This window comes from Protopterus annectens, chromosome 6.part0, assembly GCF_019279795.1.
Source record: "Protopterus annectens isolate FY-2018-M chromosome 6.part0, PAN1.0, whole genome shotgun sequence".
NCBI lineage: Eukaryota > Metazoa > Chordata > Ceratodontiformes > Protopteridae > Protopterus > Protopterus annectens.
In genome coordinates, this window is record NC_056737.1 from 780,494,672 (window position 1) to 780,513,498 (window position 18,827).

The window sequence follows — 18,827 nt, forward strand, 5'->3', positions numbered from 1 at the left end:
TGTGTGTGTGTGTTTGTGTGTGCATGTGTCTGTGAAAATCAAATCTCAGAGTGTGTGTGTCAGCTACTTGGAACAGGGACACAGAACACTGATGGCTCTAAATAAAAATCTGCCTAAGCAGCAGAGAACTCCAAAGCAGACACCCAAGCAACCGCTACCCCAAAACAAAACACTTGCAACACATAGCTCACAAAGCCAGTGTGCCAAACAGTCACAGCCCTTAAGACTAAACAACACACCTGATACACTTGTAATAGGTGACTCTATCATCAGGCACACTGACGTCCCGCTCACCAGGCTGAACAAGGAGAAGGTCACGGTGAGCTGCCTGTCAGGCGCTAGGATCCGCCACATAACACAAGCACTCAGGTCACTCCAAGGCAAGTACAAATATGACTCAGTCATTGTCCATGCTGGTGTGAATGACCTGAGACGTACCTCCCTGGACTACATGAAAAGAGACATAGAGGAGCTCTCTGAGCATGTGGCCCAGGCCGGTATGACCCTGACCTTGAGTAGCATCTTACCCTCATCAAGAATGATGCCACAATATGAAGACAAGATGATCAATTTCAACAGTTGGCTTAATGTATTGGTGTCATTCAAAGGGGATCCAGTGTCTGTCAGCCTGGGATGACATGCTCAACAAGCCACAATGCTTCGCTAGGGATGGCTTGCACCTGTCACCCCTGGGCTTTCGGATATTGGCTAAGGCTCTTGCCACCCCCATAGTGCCTTTTTTAGGCAAGGCACAAAAGACAAACCCACCTCCATAGGTATCACAAGGGATAAGAAACTAAGAGTAATGCTACTCAATGCCAGAAGTCTAAACCTCAAGATGCATGCACTCAAAACTCTCCTTAGCATGGAGAACATCGATATCTGTGCAGTAACAGAAACCTGGCTCAAGGCTCCCGAAAGCATCCCAGCACTACCAGGTTATACCTCATGCCATGCTTTTTGGCCCCAAAACTTGGACCGAACCACAAAGGAGAGGGAGTATCAATATTCGTCAAAGATACCCACACCTCCAGGTTGGTGGCACAGCACGAAGCACCAGAGACTATCCATGTGCAACTAACAGTGGGTAAAACTGCCTTCCAGTTTATAGCCTGCTACAGACCACCCTCCCAAACCCAGGAACCCCACTTGGCCTTCCTGAGAACACTGGAAAATATGAAGGTCTCTCCAAACACCATTATATTGGGCAACTTCAACTACCCAAACATAGACTGGGAGCATTACTCTAGCTCCAACACCCTAGCCCAAAGGTTCCTAGAATTTATAAACTCAAATGCTATGGAACAACTTGTTACCACTCCCACAAGAGGGAAAACATACTGGACCTGATCATCACCAACATGGGGACTCTATGCTCCAGACCAGAAGTGTATCCCTCACTGGTAAGATCAGACCATAAACTAATCTCACTGGATATTCACATCCCGACCCCACCTCCTGCCCAGAAAACCACAGTGAAAAACTTCTCTAAAGCAAATTTCACACTCCTCAAAACCGAGGTGGAATCCTTCAAAGCCCCACGGCCTGTGGAAAATATGGCCCAGACTGCAGAATCCTTTATAAATGCATTCTATGAACACCTTCAGGAATGCATGGATCATGCAATCCCAAATAAAACCAAGACCCAATCCTCCAAAGGCATACGTCCAGTCTGGTGGACCCCAGCCATAAACAAACTATACAATAGAAGGAGGAAGCTACTAAATGATAGAGCAAAATCCCAAAAAGGGAAGGCATCTCTGATCAGTATTAGCAAAAACTACGGGCACTCATAAAATCGTCTAAGGCCAGCTTCGAGAGAAAAATTGCACAGGACACTAAGAATAATCACAAGGTTTTCTTTAGTTATGTTAGGAACCTGTGTCGGAATTCCCAGATATGCTCAGAATTAGTCCAAAATGACAAAAAATACACTGAACCCACAGACATTGCCAACATCCTAGCTGACAGGTTCAGCGCAAACTTCTTCCCCCTCCCACCAAAAGGGCAAAAATCCTTCCCAGCAGAGTGCTGCCCCCCTGACATCTCAGATGCTCAGGTAAGAGCCGCCCTCTCCAAAGCAAAAAACACAGCATCAATGGGACCAGACTGTGTCCCGGGCTGCGTCCTGCATGAACTCCAAGAAGAGCTAAACCCAAACATAAAACTACTGTTCAATCTCAGCCTTACTACAGGATATGTACCCAAAGAGTGGCGTACAGCAACAGTGGTCCCTCTCCACAAAGGTGGTGCCTCAACGGATCCTGGAAACTATCACCCCATAAGCCTGACTAGCTTGGTCTGCAAAGCTATGGAAAGGATCATCATGGACCTCATAAATAAAGATATTGGGGACCTACAGACACTGGATCCTAACCAGTTCGGCTTTGTTAAGAGCAGATCCTGCCTCTTAAACCTGGTTGATTTCTTTGAAACAGTCACCAAGGCCATTGATGAGGGGAAGGTGGTCCACACAGCCTACCTGGACCTCCCAAAAGCCTTCGATACAATACCCCACTCAGGCATTATAGATAAGCTCACCAGCTTAAATATAAACCCTTATGTCACTAGATGGGTTGCAAACTGGCTCAAGGACAGAACCCACATGGTTAGAATTGCTGGAGCCATGTCAGACTCCAAACCAGTTACAAGTGGCATCCCACAAGGCTCAGTCCTGGGACCTCTCTTGTTCGGTATATATTTCTCGGAGGTACAGGCCAACACAGAAGGACTGTGGCTGACCAAGTTCGCAGATGACTGCAAACTGGGTGGCATAATAGACTCTCCAGCCGACACAAGCATCCTCCAAAAGGGCCTCATAGAAACAGACAACTGGTGCCAGAGCCATGGCCTAAAGCTAAATGCCAAAAAGTGTATAGTCATCCCTTTGGCAAAAACAAAGTGCCCACAAATTACCACATAGGTGGTAGTCCATTAAGTACAGAAGAAGTAATTAGGGACCTGGGGACCCTAGTTGATAGCAGTCTCTCATTTGACAACCACGTGGCCAAAGTGGTTAGAAAAACATTTTATATAGCCCACCTAATCATGATGGGATTCACATCTAGATCAGGGGAGGTCATCGTGCCTCTTTACTCATCCCTCATCAGGCCCATAATTGAGTACAATGCCCCTTTTGGGATGTACCTTACCAGACACCTGCAGCAACTGGAAAGACCCCAAAAGTACCTCACCAAGAGGATCAAAGGGCTCAAACAGATGCCATATGCTGCCCGGTTAAAGAAACTCCAGCTCTACTCAGTGGCATACCGCCTGTTCAGGGGCAATCTGAGCCTGACGTATAAAGCCATGTCCAACCCGGAATTAATGGACATGCTGCACCTCAGAAAATCCAAATCCCATCGAGCTACCCTCAGCACTGAAATAAATAGGACATGCTGGAGGGACAGATTCATAACCCAGAGGCTCCCTTCACTCTGGAATAAAATCCCAGTCCAGGTTAGGCAGAGTCCCTCATTGACTCTCTTCAAGAGGAATCTTGATGAGTGGATGGGAGATCGTAGGTTTAACCCGGGTATCACTTCTGTGTCACTGTTAGACAGAGGCATAGTATACTAACCTCGAAAAAGGGCATAGCAAAATTAATTTAAAATGGGTGGCGAAAGCCAAACACATTCTGGCTAGGCTTATAAATGCCCTAGGGCAGATAGCCTAGTATGAACCTATGAACCTATGAACCTATTTCTGCAGAGAGAAAGGTGGAGTCTTATTCCTGGCATGGAGAGAAAGTCCAGGACTGTAGTGTGCTCCCTGTGTGCTCTTAAGGGAAATTGTGCTTGCTGAAGACACCTGCATCTGAAAATACTGTGTGTATCTATTTTCTTTCTAAGTGAATGCTCCCCACCTGTGTCAGAGGTGAGGACTGAGGTTTCTTGATTACTGGCCCAGAGGAGGGGCATCACATATTGGTGAGCAGTGGTATGGATATTAATTGAATTTCTATAGCCTGTAAGTTTTTTGTCACTGAAGGTGTGTGTACTCTCAGCAGCCACAAGGTAAACATACAGTTTCATTTTTCACAGCAGTTTTATTTATTTTCAGTAGATTAGTTTAGACAGGGAAAGCAGGCATAGATATCAGCAGGAGATTATGGCATGCTGACAGTGAACCAGTTTGCTAAGTTGTGCAAATCCAAAGGACTGGTGCATGGCAAACTGACTAAAGAGGAAGCGATTTCAGCCCTAGTCACAGCTGCAGCACGAACCAGCAACCAGGAGAACAACCAGTCTGGTGATGGGGATGTGCAGCCCTCAGAAACAAGACAGTTCACAATTTCCTTATAGGATTTAAAACCCGTCTGGAGTTAAAGAGACTTGAACTGGAGGCTAAACACATGGAATTAGAATTGGAAGAGAGACTGTGTCATTTGGAGGTCAAAGAAAATGAGAGACTAAGGTATTTGGAGGCCAAAGAACATGAGAAGCAGCTTCAACATGAGAGGGACATGCTGACTCATCGACAGGAACATGGAGGTAATGGGGAAGGGAACAACTATATTCCAGAAGCAACAAAGGTCAGTACATTTCTTCCATGGTATAAGGAAGGTGATACTTTTGATAGTTTGTTTTTCAAATATTTGAAAGAATATGTAGACAATAGGATGTTGACCAAGGTCTCTGGGTACTATTTTGATCCCCTTCCTCCATGGTAAAGCTGTAACCACTGTTTCTAAATTGTCTGATACTGATTGTTTAAATTATGACAAGTTTAAACAATGCTTATTGGAATGTTATAAGTTAACACCTAAAGCTTTCAGTTTTGTGAACATAGACATATAGCAGATGAAAGTGTGTGTGATTATATTGCTGAAATAAGTACTTATTTCATAGGTGGGTGAGTGGGTGTCACCGTTCACAGTTCACCACTGTTGAAAGGCTGGCAGACTATTTAGTGAGTGAACAAGCCCTTAGCACTTTGCCTGAGGACATGAGAATCTGGTTGACAGACCGGGAGTATAACTGCAGATGAACTGGGGAGAAAAGGTGATCTCTACTTAGCAAGCAGGGCACCACTTCACAAGAAGGGGATACCCAGTGCTGCACATGGATATAAGAGAACCCATGGTGGGCAGCCTAAACCATCCCAACAGAGTCCACTAGTAACAGGGGAAGCCACTAGTTCAGGTACATGGTCAAGATCAAGGCTTAGATATTTTAAATGTAACCAGAGAGGCCATGTAGCATATAAATGTCCACTGAAGCAAGGTGGGGAACAAAAGGTGAGGGAGTCAGCAAGAAGGAACAACAGTATGCCAGTGGCAAGTTGCCTGGAGATAACAGGGGTACCAAACTATCACCGGAGTTTGTATCCTATCTTGGTGGGTGGAAAAAAGGCCACTGCCAAGAGAAACACTGCCTCTGACATAGTCATTGTAAAGCCTGCAGTGGTTAAAGAAGAGCAGTACTTGCTTGGGCAGTCCACTCCAGTCAGAGCTTTTGGAGGGATCCCATTCCAAATACCTTTGGCCAAGGTTCACCTTGACTGGGAGGGTGGAAAAGGAAGCATGCGAGTAGGGGTATTTCAGAATATCCCTGCAGATGTCTTAATATAAAATGATTTGGATAAGGCAGTACCTTGTGTGTATGCAGTTACACATAGTCAGGCTTGGAGACAGTCATGTAGGTCCAGTAGCATGGAGGAGACCCAGACAGACCCCACACGTGAAGTCGGGGCTGATGATGTGGCTATTTCAGGGGGGGAGCTACCCTGTAGCAGTGAGTCTGAAGATGAGACACAGCTGATGACAGGTACTGATGTTTCCTCAGACAGACTGACTGCAAGGGGAGAGCTGAGTGGTAGTACCCAGGCTGACAGTGAGGCACCGGTCTCAGAAGCTACCACACTTTCTGTGGAAGGGGAGCTGGGAAGGATCACAAAGGTAGAGTTTAGACAGGCTCAGCGCTCAGACTGTACATTACGAGGCTTGAGGGAGATAGCTAAGGAGGCACCTGATTCTCAAGGAAAAGAGATTACTGTATAGACAGTGGATCCCTGAGGGAGGCCTAGAGGGTGAGATAATACAGCAGTTGATAGTGCCTAGACCCTACCATCTTGCACTTTTAGCCATAGCCCAAGACATTCCTTTTGCAGGTTATATGGTCTTAAAGCATACCAAGAGATGTATTCTGCAGAACCTTTATTGGCCTGGCATTGCAAGGGATCTAACAAGGTACTGCAGGACCTGTGGGCAGTGCCAAAAAGTAGGCAAGGCAGGAGACAGTGGTCAAAGCTCCTTTGATGCCTTTGCCTGTAATTGAGGAGAAGTTTCAGAGGGTAGCGATGGATATTGTGGGGCCTCTGAGTACTCCAAGTTCCACAGGAAAGAAAGATTTCCTACGGGTAGTAGATTATGCTACTAGATACCCTGAAGCAGTTGCTCTGCCCTCCATCAAGACAGAGAAGGTGGGTGGCAAATGCTTTGTTAGATATTTTCAGCTGGGTAGGTTTCCTGAGAGAAATACTGACTGACAGAAGTGCCAGTTTTATGTCAGACCTCCAGACTTGTCTGTGGGAGCACTGTGTGGTGAAGCACCTAAAGACCACCTCCTACCACCCCCAGACTAATGGTCTTGTGGAGAGGTTAAACTCTACACTAAAGACCATGCTAAGGGCATATGCAGGCCAGTTTATGAGACAGTGGGACAAATATTTGCCCCATCTGCTGTTTGCATACAAAGAGGTACCCCAGAAATCCACAGGTTTTTCACCCTTTACATTACTGTATGGGCACAGGGTGAGAGGCCCTTGGATTTGACTCGTGATGAGTGGGAGGGTGAGTGTGAATCCCACAAGGAGTCTGTTGTGGCATATGTCCTAAACGGCTTAGGGAGCTCATGGGCTTAGCCCAGGTGAACCTGGCAGGATCCCAACAGCAGAAAAAGGTCTGGTATGACCAGAATGCTCAAGCATGAGATTATGCTGTTGACAGTGGGTTATGTTGTTCATTCCTGACAGATACAATAAGCTGCAGGCAGCTTGGGAGGGACTGTTTGAAGTGGTAAGGAAAGCCAGTGATGATAACTACAAGATATAACTGCTAGGCAAGAGGAAGGGGCACAAACTGTACCTTGTTAACATGATGAAGCCTTACTATGATAGGGAGGCCCTTGTGCTAAGTATTTGCAGTGGGTGGCAGGAAGAGTCTGAGGGAGATTTGGTGAGTGATCTCAGCGAGGCTTAGACTGGCACCTCACTGGAAGGGGTAGCAATGTCCCAGTGGCTATCCCTACCTAGGTTTGAGAAATCCAAGCAGTGTTACAGGAGTTTGGGGACATGTTCATTGCGAAACCTGGGTGCATCCACCTGGTGCAGCACCCTTTGGATACAGGACCCCAAAGACCTATCAAGCAGGCTCCTTACAGGGTGCCTGAGTGAGTCAGACAGACTCTAAGGGAGGAGATACAGGAAATGTTGGAACTGGGAGTGATCCAGAAATCCAGCAGTCCCTGGGCATCCCCAGTGGTGCTGGTGCCAAAGAAGGATGGCAGCACCAGGTTCTGGTTGTACTACAAAAGCTAAACAGTCACGCAGAGTCAGATGCTTACCACATGCCTAGGACAGATGATTGTCAGATGGCTGCAAAGATGGAACACAATTCTCTTGCTGGGGAATGAAAGCTTCCTTCTTTAGGGTATCTGACATCAGAACCAATAAACTTGTTTATTCTTTAACATTCACCTCCATTCATTGCTTGCTGTGAAGGAGATCTGTGTTAGAAGATGTAACAAATAAGGAGACAAAGGTATTTAACAGCAGAGACTTGTTTAAAGCTGCAGATGTCAGAATCAGCAGGCTAGTTTGCAGAAACATTATGTTGAATCAGGAATCATCAAGTAAATGTTGCGGCACCAGGACTGGCATCACATTTCACTAAGTGGGATCTGGCCACAACTTGAAGGAAGGAACAAACTAAGATTTTGCCAGAAAAATCTAAGTAGTTTCTTATTTCCAAGATTTGCCAACCCTATTGATTATTGAGATATGTAGAAATTGTTTGAAGACTGTGACCCGTACCAAGGCAGAATAGGGGACCCTGGCCTTTCTAAAATTAGTTTGACACTGTTTGTTTTGTTAATTGTGAGCCAGCTGAGTCTTAATGAAATGTACTTATCAAAACCATTGAACTATGTTCAGCTGTCTACCTCTAGTTACCAGACTTAAACAGGTTACAGTTATCCAAGCCATTCTGACATGGGATGATCTTTTTACACAATAAACTACTGACATACTCTGTGCCGAGCACTTGGAGATTTGACAAATTCTATCACTAGAAGCACGGAGAAATAATACGTCATATAAAAATAAACCAAAATGATGATTAAAAGGATTCACAGCATTAACATAGAATGTAGGTTTAAAAAAAATGTTATTACCTGGGTGAAAAACAACTTACTGAAGTAAATTGTACATTACAGATTACCTTTTATATTGCAATAACATACACAAAAATCACTTTCAGGTAAATAATACATGGTTGCCAAGGCATGTATATATATTTTTATGCTGGGAAAATAAATAGTGTTTTCAAAATTAATCAATATTATTTCAATGAGCATGATAAAAAGTCAGGTTGACTACATTTGCTTGTGAGTAACTAAATATCAAATTAGTAAAGCCAGTGTCAATTTCTTCACAAGTAAGGTTAACACTTATGTAAATCATTTACCTGGGACATTTAAGAAAGAAAGGTGGCAGAAACATGAGAGAAGATTTGTGGCATTTCAGTGCTTGAAGTTTGTCTGCCAGTAAGCTTTCATTTCCGACAGCAAAATACAACTATTTTTTTCACTGGGATGAGTAATTTACCCTATTCCCATTAATCAGAAATGATGATTGATTTCTCAAAGTCTAATGCATTCTGTTAATGCATTTCCATTAAAATGGTCCCTGATTGCTCTAATTTGATCAAATGTATTACATTCCATAAAAAAATTGTTTAGTCCACATATACTACTGAACAACAGCAGCCTACAATATGCACAGCCCAATGGTATAATGCATAATCTCATCTCTAATCCTTTCTCTGTAATTAGGTTAAAAACTTGAATTCCTGGTATACATACATGCGGTAGATACAGTCAAGACATTTAAACATAACACCCTCACGGTTTTTCTTTTTTAGTTAATAATAACATGCTATGATAACCCTCTGCACCAAAGCAGTCATTCCTTTTGGTTCATACATCTCTTACAGCTTATTAATGGTCCATTCTTTGGCACAAGTAGCATTAATTTTGCTTTTACACTTTACATTGCCCTAATGTTAGCTACAACTTCCTTACCTAGAGACTACCTTCTGCTTGTGGTACAAGAAAGGTGATGGTATCACCATTACTGAGCATTTCAAGCTAAACTTCTTTAGAGTTGTCGTATATCCTGCTGCTGGTTCATGGTGCTTTGGAAATTATGCAGTTTTATGTTTCTACAATGAAACTCTGCCACTTCTGATCAAATTTTCATTGCATGAATATTCTAAAGTGATGTAAGGTGAGAAATTGTGCTTTCTTCTTTAGCTCAGATAACTAATATGGTATCTTACCTTTTAAAGTATATGAATATATACTTGGCATGCATGAAACATCTGACTTTCATATTACTTACTTTTCTCTCCCTCCTCAATGAAAAAAAAAAAAACAATACAGTAACCAGAAAAGCAAGAGTGCACTAATTTTATCAGTGGTTTAAAACCATGGAGAGCACACCAACAGTACTAAGTTATAATGCCTTCCACACATTTAGGCCAGCTATTTCACAGGCAGGGACTAAAGGTGGAGGTATCTCTATTTACATCAAAGATAAATATACTTCAAGGCTGGTCAAACAGGACATTGCACTTTAGCTGCTCCATGTTCAAATCACCATAGGCAAAATCCAATACCACTTCCTTGCAAGCTATAGGTCCCCCTCTATGACCCAGGAAACCCGTACAATGAATTTAATCTTATTAGAAACACTAACCATCCAACCCAATACTATATTCATGGGTGACTTTAATTACCCCACTATTAACTGAGAATCCTATACAGTTCCAAACATACATGCACAGGGATGTCTGGATTTTGTAAATACAAACTCCCTGGACCAGATAGTCAATACAGCAACCAGTGCTGCAACCATACTGGATCTGGTTCTCACTAATATGGGAGAGTGCTGCATACCCCATACTGTAATGCCTTCCCTGGTAAGGTCAGACCACAAAATGGTCTCCTCTGAAGTAAAAATAACATCTGGACCCCCAGCTAAACTTGGAATATTCAGGAACTATTCTAAGGCTAACCTTCTGCTATTAAGTGAGAACCTGGCAAAATTTCAAGCCCCTATAAACCCTGAGAACACTGCTGCCTATGCAGAACTGTTCAAAGAAAACTTGTACAAGCGTGTTAATAGCTGCATAGAGGCAGCTGTACCCACCAGGAAGAAGTATAGAACTAACTCAAAAAACAAGCCACCCTGGTGAAATCACAAAATCAATAGGCTGTATAACTGAAGGAAGAAAATCATGGCAAAATTAGGAGGTGCATCACCCAGCAAGACAAAAGCACTCTCGTCAAACTAAACAAACAACTCAGAGGACAAATAAAGTCTACCAAAGCCAAATTTGAGGTAGGTTTGACCTCCCAGGCCAAGGATAACCACAAAGCATTCTTTAGTTATGTCCGCAACCTCAAAGGCAATACACGATTGTGTGCAGAGCTCATTATTAATGGAGCTAACTATACTGAGCCAAAAGATTATGCAAACCTCCTGGAGGATAAATTCAGCTCCAACTATACCACTATCTCCCCCTCAACCTTCCCTCAGGAAATATCATCAAATATAATTCCCCCTACTATCACTAGGGAACAGGTCCTTACAATGGGCCCAGACAATATCCCAGGATGTCGTCTAAATAGCATGAAACATGACCTATCAGGACCTCTGGAATTGCTATTTAACTGCAGCCTCCAAACAGGTTTCATGTCTCATGAATGGAGAAAGGCAACAGTCATCCCTCTGTACAAAGGTGGGCCATCTGCAGACCCTGGAAACTACAGACCCATAAGTCTCACTATTCTTATATGTATGGAAAGAATAATAATGTAGATGATCAATGGAGATATAGTAAGCCTCCAGACATTGGACCCAACACAGTTTGGTTTTGTCAAGGGCAGATCATGCCTACTCAACCTGGTGGACTTCTTTGAGAAGATCACCAAAGCAATGGATGATGGCAACATTGTTCACACTGCCTACCTTGACCTGGCCAAGGCATTTGACACAATATTCCACTCAAGCATTGTTGATAAACTCAAGAGGTTAGGTACAATCACATATGTCAACTGGTGGATAGCCAACTGGCTCACAGACAGGACACAGGAAGTTAGAATTGGGGAGTCCACCTCTACAAAGAGACTAGTCACAAGTGGAGTCCCTCAGGGATCAGTCCTTGGACCGCTTCTTTTTGGCATTTACTTCTCAGAAGTCAAGGCCAATGTCAGTGGTCTCTGGCTGTCTAAATTTGCAGATGATTGCAAATTAGGAGCTGTCATTGAATCTCACACTGACACAAATGTTCTCAAAGAGGAGCTGACACAGACAAACAACTGGTGTCAGAGCCATGGACTAAAACTAAATGCCAAGTAATGCATTATAGTATCCTTTGGGAAGTCATCCATCCCTGGTAACTATCATACAACACACCCCTTAGAGTTCACCTAATAGTCAGGGACTTAGGAATACACATAGATAATAATCTAGCTTTTGACTATCATGTGTCTACAGTGGTGAGGAACTCATTCTATATTGCGCAACTTATAAACAAAGGTATGGCATCTAAGTCCAAGGAAGTCATTGTTCCACGCTATTTGGCATTCATCAGACCTATCATTGAGTACAATGCCCCCTTTGGTATGTACCTAACCAGGCATATCCAACAATTGGAAGGTCCACAGAGGTTCCTCACTAAAAGAATACAGGGCATAAGTAAATTGTCTTATGCAGACTGCCTCAAGGTCCTATCTCTGTATTCTGTCTCCTACAGGCTTTTGAGGGGAGATCTATGGCTGGCATTGTCAGACCCCATTCTGGACCTCCTGCATATCCACAAAACAAGCAGCACCAGAATTACCCATTTTAAAGACTTAAACCTTGCCTGTGATATAAATAGGTCCTGCTGGAGAGATAGGTATGTATCCTGCAGACTGCCACATCTATGGAACAGGCTCCCCATCCATGTGAAGCACTGTTCCTTCCTAATCCAATTCAAGTGCAACTTGGACAGTTGGATGGGAAACCAGAAATTCATCCCTGGTTTGGCACCTATGTCTCTAATGGACACAGGTAACCTGTAAATGGTTCTTCTCCCAAACCCCTGCTTACACTTATCAAGGGTATCAGAACTTGTCAGAGATTTGGGATGCATGGCTAGGCTTAAAAAGGCTGTTGTGGCCATTAGCCTAGTAAACACCTCTGGACCTATGAACAATAATGCTGTTACAGAGAAATGCTGTGATTAAAGCTGAACATGTTCTGTTTTATAAGAAAATAGATACCTAACATCTGTTTTCAAGGTAAGGAACACAAATAACCAACAACAGAGCACACCCACAGAATTATGAAACCAAGAACCAAAATACTCAGGGTTGTCCGTCTTACACAAGCTGGAATAGTTACAAACAAGGTAAAGCCCAATGGAATAATTTATTTAAATGGAAAGATAATAACATGACTTATTTTCTCTTTGTATTCAACAGAGTATGTTTTGTATTTGCCTACTAAGTCTTCATTGCAGGGGTAGAGATAAATTTTCTTCCATAATACTAATGTGTGATTTTAAGCAGTGGAGTTACTACACAGTAAACTGGCAGAGAGCTATCTTCTAGATATTTTTGGTTTAAAGCACTTGACTGAATTATATTCCATGCATCAGAATTTGCAGTCATAATATGGAGAAATGCATCACAACATTTGGAAAGATGAAGGAAAAATAATGATCATGGTGCCAAAATAAACATATATGTCTGTATAGCATGATCCACTCCCACCAAATCATGTTAATCAGAATTTTATTCATTTATGAATTTATCATTCGTCATCCAGAAAAGTGGGCTGCGCAGGTAACCCAGTTCAGCTATGGCCCATGCTGGGTCTATACCAGTTTAGCGAAAACTTACTTTATCAAATGCCTATTCATTGACCCCTTTTCATTGAACTGTTAAATCAGCAAAACAGTTTCCTGGGGAAAGAAGCTACTTGTCCACCAGGGTAATCGTAAGAAAGATTACACCATTCTAAACAAAATAATGTAGGGGGGTTTCACCACACACACACACCCTAATGTGGGGGGCTGCACCCCAATTATATATACCAGCTCTGAGATCGCACTACATTGGGGAAAAAGCAAATGTGTAACAATGGTCACTTACCTTCTTTCCCTGGGAATATGTTTCACTGATTAAACGGTTCAATGAATAGGGTCAATGAACAGGCATTCAACAAAGTAAATTTTCACGATACTGATACAGACACCCCATGCCATAGCAAGATACAGACTATGATATAATACAACAAGCAGACATACTGCCTCACAAAAAACAGTCTGACAAAAAATTACAAATGTGTAAAATGAAGTAGAATTGTAGAAATATTTACAAATGTAGAAAACATATAGAAGCAACATATACAAGAGTACATCGGCTGTGCTATGTACAGGCAGAAAGTTGAGGGGGTCTTGTGATTATTACAGAAGCATCTGCACTGTGGAATTAAAGGTTGTGATTAATGAGAGCTTTCTAAAGAGGTAGGAGAGTGGAAAGACTTTGGTATTGCCTGCTTATAGAAAACAGGCTCTTATGCGAGTTATATCACTCACAAGCTCAGAACTATGACTTACAATGTCAGAGATAAATAACAATGAAAAATCAGTGCATTTCCATTTACTATTTCTTATATTTTATGAAATTAGAATTATAGACAATTCTTAAAGTGTGTTATACCACCCACTACAATTGATGTGCACCATAATCCCTTAATGTTCCAGCAAAGTTACTTAATCCCGGCATATTCCTATATTTTTTAATACCTACATATCATTGTTTTTTATTATATTTAGACATCATTGGATTGTAAGTGCCATTAATAAGGGGAGTTAATGCCCCCCATAACCATTGACCCTGTCTAGTTTTAAAAGAGGCAGGATAAGGGAGGTAACAGTCCCCAATAATAATGGAACTTACTAACTTAATAATGATAAACTATCATTCTTTTATATCATAGATATATAAATATATATCTATGTGTGTGTGTATATATATATATATATATATATATATATATATATATATATATATATATATATATATATATATGGGTCTAGGACACATGCTCGACTAGCATATGTCCGAATCACAAAACATCGAACACATATACACGAATGCGCTTAACATCGAAAAGCGCTTCCGTGTATGTGTAGTTCAAAAAAAAAAATCTACGTTTCTGCAGGGGGGCCCCCCCCTGCACCCGCCACACCCTCCCTACTTCATTATTCTCACTCCGAGATCGCACTACAGTGGGGAAAAGGGAATTTTCCCTTACCTGCACTGTAGTCTTATCTAGGAAACAGGCACACATACATGGAAGCACTTGTCGATGTTAAGCGCTTTATTGTATGTGTGTTCGATGTTTTGTGATTCAGACATATGCTAGTCGAGCATGTGTCCGGATCCCATACATATATATATATATATATATAGGTCCACTTCGTAATGTTGAGATTTCACAATCTCGAAGTGCTCAGAAATTTGAAATTGCGGAATCTTGAAAACTGTCAGTGGAGATTGCCTTACAGTGCAGAATGGGAAGTTTACTGTTGTGTGATATCGGAGTTGGTATATTTAAGTTGCAGGGGGTGTGGGGGTGCAGGGGGGCTTGCCCCACTGCAAAAACGTGAATCCTGATGTTTTGCTGTTTTAGTTTTTTTTTTTCTTTCGAGATTACGCAAACTCGAAGTTCTGAGTGTCGGTATTCAGAGCTTCGAGATGGTGAAATAACAAAATCTCGACATTACGAAGTGGACCCACATAGATATATATGTGTGTGTGTGTGTATATATATATATATATATATATATATATATATATATATATATATATATATATATATATATAAATTTCCTCTTCTCTCACTGTTTCCTGCCTCATTCCCTTGCTTCTCTATTCTGCTATCATTTGTTACTCCGATAAATTTTAGCTATGGCCAAGGCCAAATACAGTATGTATGTTTCTGTGAGAAGTAACAAGAGTACTCCCCTCCCCAAAAAGAAAGTAAAACATGCAAACAGAAACAGAAAATGTAAATTCTGTGCAGACCATTAACTGATGTCTGTACTGGACCACAGACCGTAGAGTTCTGAGGAAGAAATCTTGCTACTGGATCACATTGCAATCTCCAGTGTTGTGTTTTTGTCTCTCTGTCTGTCTTCCAGTCCTCTTTTTTTTCCATGTCCTTTGCTCTCTGGCTGTGTCTCTCCCATTGACACTTTCTTTTTTTTTTCTTTCCCAGTCTTTTGGTGTTCTGCCATTTAATAATAAGCAACTGCACAATGATAGTAGCTCACCTGCATCTGGGCATAAAAGGAAATGCAATAGCAGGATAGTAGAAGACATGAGTAAACTATTGAGGTCAACATGGTTTTAATTTCCATTTTAGAGGACAATCTGAGCCTGCAGTGCCCCTCAGATCCCCCCATAACTCCATGGAAACTTCTGGAATGGACTCTAATGATACAAAAATATCAGCATTATATGCTGGTGCTTTATGATCCTCATTCTTCATTGACATTAAAATATTTCATTTTGTGTACTTCCAAATCGACCTCTACCATAAAGGGAAAATCTGAAAACTGTTTCCAGAACGGGGCTGAATCAACTCAAGATTAACTCAGGGTGGTCTTAACAGCATTGTTGGCCCCTGAGCAAAGCAGTACACTGGAGACCCTACCTATCCAACCACTCACAGGATTAAAAATGAAAATAGGGCATTTTACACACACACACACACACACACACACACACACACACACACACACACACACACACACACAATCTAGATGACACTTACTTGTTGAAGTGCAACTGTGGAAACAGCAAGGTAGCAACAAACAAAATGTTACATTCTGTGTGGTAGGAAGAACAGGTGATGCACGTACAGACCAACTTTTAGAAAGGCTGTCACTGCATTCACATAATTGACATTTTAGGAAGGCTGCGATTGGATAATTAATGTTTTGAATGATCTCTTTCTAATATTTATAATTTTCATAATATTCATAATTCTTCAAATGTTTATAATTTAGTATAGTGTGGTATTTATTAATTTATTGACAGCAAGTCACAACATACATAGATTAGTATGGGGCCCCTATGCTTGTGAGGCCACTGGGCAACTGACCATTAAGATGGCACGGGATTAACTCCACTGCATTTTGTGCTGGTTGTATCTGAGCTTGGATCACATGGCTCTATGTCACGATGCCCACTATCTTCAACAATTAGGAAGGCATATCCAGCTAACAATAACAGCTTACAAAAAAATCTGATAAAATGCGTTCAGCTAGCTCATCCATTATACTGCTACTGCCTGTACTCAAATCAGCAGAGAATGTAAGATTTCTAGGCATAAAAAAGAACTCCAAAGGCAAGGCAGCAAAAGTAACCTAATTAAAACTACCAAGCAAAGTATAGAAAGGTAAATATAGTTTCATTCCAGAAAATGTAGATTAGGACCAACGTTGCAGTGTGCTATAGAAGGTCTTATGATTACATTTTAGCTTCTAGCATAGCTATAGTAAGACACTTATGACATGCTGAAATTTGACTTACATTTATTGTTTTATAATGTCTACAGAGTGAAGGCAGAAATGTTTTCAGAAGTTATTACTATGCACAAAAATCTCTTCCGGTTCTGAATGTTATTTCCTGTATGATTTGGTCTTGTTTTGTTACACATCTCTGTATTTTTAATATCCTGCCTTTAAATAACTTCTGTAATACTTTTGATCATCAAAGCACATTTTCAGCATTAGTTTGAATCTGTAATGTTTCAAATTAACAGACACAGAGAACCCAATATTCACCATTAGTTTGAAACTGTATTTTGTGAGGTGTATTTTATAAATCAATGTTTTATGCCACAACATAGATGCATTCTCTAGGGTAAGTATTAGTAAGAAGTAAACTAAATTATATGTATCTTACATTTTTGTCACGGGTGTTTCATTAAATACCAAACATATGAAAGAGTCATTAAATTTGGTGCAGTTAAAATGTAACTATGTGGCAATGTCTCCTGCAAAAATTAGCTGGTTTATTTCAGTACCTTGAATACATTTGATCAGGATCTTACCTCAATAAATCTCTCAACAGCTTCTTCAGTTAGGCAGGTATAATTTTTCAAAAATGCCAGTTTCTGGCGATAGGTTTCTGTTTTAGTTTTACCTTCTTCACCATGCTCAAGCACGTGGAAAACAGCAGCACCTATCAGCAAATATCCCACATAACAAAATATCAGCAGGAGTACACGTTTCCAGCCTGTCAGCATGGCAAGGATCCTTAGAATCCTACTTCACGACATACAGAAAAGCTACTCTGTAGAGCAACTTTTCAGTGCAGAAGCTACGGTGTAGAAACGTTTTCAGCTTCCTGAAAGTTTAATTAGACTGCACTAAGGATATTGTTTAAGTTAATGATTTATGGTATGGAGCACTGCCAGGGAAGGATGGTGGGTGGGAAGACGGAACGTTGTGATTTGAATTTCATCTTGATAGTTAAGAAAGTGCAGCCAATAACTGTAGTAGTTTGTTGACATTTTTACCCATATATAGTTTGCTGATGCGAGTTGAGAAATAACACTCAACAAACTCCTGTGTCACTTAGTGTCACTTACCCGAAACACTAACAAAATAAATAATTCCGAATTCCACTGATGTGAAATACTAATGTATGTCATGCGGTAGTATGTACACATCTTCATTGGCCATTTATAGTTTGTTGACATGAACTCAGAAATAACATGCAACAAAATCCTGTTTCACTTAGCTGGAAGGTTTTCCTTAGTAAATTATCTTGAATTCCAGTGATGAGAAATACTAATGCATGTCCTGTGTTTACACATAAATCTGAGAGTTCTTGCATTATGGCGTTATGTACTACTTCCCAGTGCTGCCTTCAGAATGCAAGCATTTAGTTTAGCATACTTTGAAAACAAATGCTTCCATGACATGAGGCTGTTTAATAATGTGCAAGTGTATAGTAACAATAGTAATAACAGTAATAGTAGTAATAATAATAATATAGCACTAGACTTTGCAAGAACTCTATTCCTCATGCTAGCCCAGTAAACATCTCTGTCAACCTAGTCACTAACTTCTTTTCTCACGGAAGCACTTACCTTGAATAACTTTTAAAAAAACTGTTATCATGAATTGAAAACTCACAAGTGCTCTCACTAGATAATAATCAGAGTACTCCTTTTTCTGCAGCCTCCTGGGTGCTGGTACTATGCCTCTATATGCTGTCCTCCCTGTGAAAAAGATAGAATCCTCTGGGGCACAGAGCCACCTCTCAAGTCATCACTTGACTAGCACTGTCTTACTATATGCCAGCATTACTGACACTGGGGATAGGTATGCTACCAGGGCCTAGACTACTCATCAGCACTGAGGCTTGATACATAAATCCACTTCTTCTCCCCGTTTCCCTGTCACCCCAAATCCTCCCTATGTTAGCTTAATATTTATTAGACAAATGTACTTTTCAAGTTTTACTTTTTCT

At 41.3% G+C, this 18,827-nt stretch overlaps 1 protein-coding gene across 1 annotated transcript in view; it reads right to left on the reverse strand.

Annotated features, from left to right (window-relative positions):
• Window positions 1-17,819, reverse strand: part of LOC122804532 (potassium channel subfamily K member 16-like) — a 359,265-nt gene extending 341,446 nt beyond the window's left edge. The window contains exon 1 of the mRNA XM_044074454.1: window positions 17,401-17,819. Coding sequence (XP_043930389.1) covers window positions 17,401-17,595 — 195 coding nt within the window. The 5' untranslated portion in view covers window positions 17,596-17,819. The remainder of the gene's footprint in view (window positions 1-17,400) is intronic.
• Between the last annotated feature and the right edge of the window lie 1,008 nt (window positions 17,820-18,827).